The 2,532-nt window shown below is 34.5% G+C and overlaps 1 protein-coding gene across 1 annotated transcript; it reads right to left on the bottom strand.

Annotated features, from left to right (window-relative positions):
• Positions 1-230: 230 nt before the first annotated feature.
• LOC129572574 (endochitinase-like) lies at positions 231-865 on the bottom strand. Its single transcript, XM_055452561.1, has 3 exons — positions 829-865; positions 566-767; positions 231-461 (listed from the first exon to the last, which is right to left on the bottom strand). Exons 2-3 carry the CDS (start codon positions 765-767, stop codon positions 250-252), a joined length of 414 nt encoding a protein of 137 aa, XP_055308536.1. The 5' UTR covers positions 829-865; the 3' UTR covers positions 231-249.
• Between the last annotated feature and the right edge of the window lie 1,667 nt (positions 866-2,532).

The raw sequence follows: 2,532 nt of genomic DNA, 5'->3' as shown, positions 1-2,532 counted from the left end.
ATTAGGAACTGTCAAATCTACGCAGGTGTCGGCAGCAGCAAAACGTTCGTTCGCTCCATTGAAAGTAAATTCTAACGAATCTTTTGTTCTAATTTAATATAGTTTTTTTTATTGATTTTAAATTTGTATCAATCACATTCGATGACTTCCAAAATCGAAAAAAGTCGCAAAACTTTCATGGTATAAATTTTAAACCTAAAATTCACAAAACTCAGTGATATACACTTCCATTAGTTTTTCTTTCTAAATTTAATTTGTTTGTGGTGCTTGAGTGTGATGTTGACAAGTTTCGACATTTTCGGGCCAGTCACATACATTTTCAGATGGATTAAATACTAAATTTGCTGGACATGGCATGTGATGTTTACGTTCACCTTCACACATGTAGTAATGTGTACAATCTGATTTGTCTGGGTGATAACTAATATGACCATCTTCCTCGTCGCATGTCACCTCATTTGCTGGAAAATTGTAAACATCCATAATAAATCAAATTTATTATTATTTTCTATTGAAAATTATTATTATTTGAATTTATTATTATTCAAACAATTAGTCAACATACGGTCTTTTGTAGTGTATGCCCCTCTTGGTCCATGTGTTTCATATGGTCCATCATATTGCAAACGTACTTTATATGATTTAAGCTCTTCGTTTAATACTTTTAACAATGGATATTTTCCATTGCCACACTTTCCTGAAAAATCGTCCATATCGATAGACCACACCATGATGCCACCGAACCCATTTTCGATCAACCAATTCATCTGTGAAAGAATAAGATAAAAATAAGTAGAATTACATTCGTAATCCCAAATTTTTCCGTACCGTTGTCCGCACTTTTGGTTATTTTTTGTGAAGTTTCTTGAATAAAGGCAGTTTTCTAGTGATCGGTCACTTCAGTTAAATTTTCGACAATTTTGTATCGAAGCTATATAAATCGACTCCGATTAGCTCAAAACTTTCTGAGGTTTCATTTTTTGGAAAAAATGAGATTGTAAAAGTCTCATGCTGATCGCATTTGCACAAATTTGGTTTTTGACTCTCAATATTTTCCAAGAAAATTTCGACAAAAATTGAAGGTCAAAAACCAAACTTCTGCAAATGCGATCAACATGAAACTTTCAGATTCTTATTTTTTCTCCAGAAAATGTATCCTCTGAAAGTTTGAAGCTAATCGGAATCGATTTACGGGTACCTCCCATACAAAATTGCCGAAAAATCGGTCATTCTAGTCGAAATTTCGAAAATTTGGTATGAGAAGTATGCGTAAATCGACATCGATTGGTTTCAAACTTTCAAAATCTTATTTTTCTCCCAAAAAATGAAACATCAGAAATTTTGAAGTCAATCGGAGTCGATTCACGGGTACTTCCCATACAAAAATGTCAATTTTTTTCGGTTTTTCTTAGGGCAAGTCGAACTTAAACTAAGTTTTTCGGATACAAAACTTTTGCAGGAAAACGACTCCGAGAGTCGTGAAAAACCTGATCTTTTCGTGTTTGTACATACAATTTAATGTGTGATAATTATAATAGTAGTCCTTCTTGATTTGGTTTATAAACATTTTAACACAAAATAACCTAACCAACACATGGAAATGAGTAGGAAGCCGAAATGTAAATGGTCCAAAAAAGCCTAACCTAAATATCCAAAAAGAAAGGCCTGTGGAAGCGTTACCATTGTAGTTGCGGCCCTAATGACTGCAAAAGTCATCAATCAATTTATCAAAGAAGTGATATATTGAAGAAAAATTTTACGTCTAATCTAACAAGTCCCTGTTGGTAGTTAAAAATTTACAATTTAGTAGAGACCGAGAGACAGAAAAATACAATGAGTTTTTCAAAAACATTGACAAAAGAAAATATTGACAAAAGATATAAATGTGTGCGGTTTTCGACCGTGAGTTATTGTTCAAAAATGATGAGGCATGCCGTTCAAATGGTACTCCGTAAATTGGGTGTCGATATTGGTCGGAATGATAATTGAACCCGTGAGCATAAAAAGAACGTATTGACTCTTCGCCGATGAATACGAAACGCAAAAAAATCGCCGAACAAATTGAAACACCAATCTGTTATTGGATCAATATGAAGCATGAAATCGTTGGCTACTATTTTATTTACGTTGCGCTTTGTTTCGAAGCGCGGCAAGTGTTTCATTTTGTTTCAGTAACAGAACGTTGCATCACTTTGTTCGGCGACGCGCTCAATGTACTGTTTTGGAAAAATATGCATGATTTGATACAGTTTTGAGTCCATTGGTATATTAAACTATTCATTTTAACACAACACCCATTCTATTTCGCTCACACTTACGTGCACTTTAACGTTGCTGAAACATGTACGTTCTTGTTTCTTTACTGCGCACATCTTTTTAACAGGGAAGCAGACTACTTTGTTATACGAAGTAAAAATTGCACGTAAGTGTGAGCGAAATAGAATGGGTGTTGTGCGTCCGTGTTTTGGCCATGTATAGATTTCACTATATAAACCAATGTATTCACAGCGGCGTGAACCCGCGTTCCGAGGA

The sequence above is a fragment of the Sitodiplosis mosellana genome, unplaced genomic scaffold (assembly GCF_009176505.1).
Source record: "Sitodiplosis mosellana isolate CC-2019 unplaced genomic scaffold, AAFC_SMos_1.0 Smas_scaffold_5229, whole genome shotgun sequence".
NCBI lineage: Eukaryota > Metazoa > Arthropoda > Insecta > Diptera > Cecidomyiidae > Sitodiplosis > Sitodiplosis mosellana.
This window is presented reverse-complemented; position numbering and strand designations above follow the sequence as displayed.

Excerpts from the sequence above, each read along its gene's own strand:
- LOC129572574 (XM_055452561.1), bottom strand. The coding sequence starts at position 767 with ATGAATTGGTTGATCGAAAATGGGTTCGGTGGCATCATGGTGTGGTCT. Across the intron at positions 462-565 it reads GGCATACACTACAAAAGACC|CAAATGAGGTGACATGCGAC; the intron begins GTATGTTGACTA and ends ACAATTTTCCAG.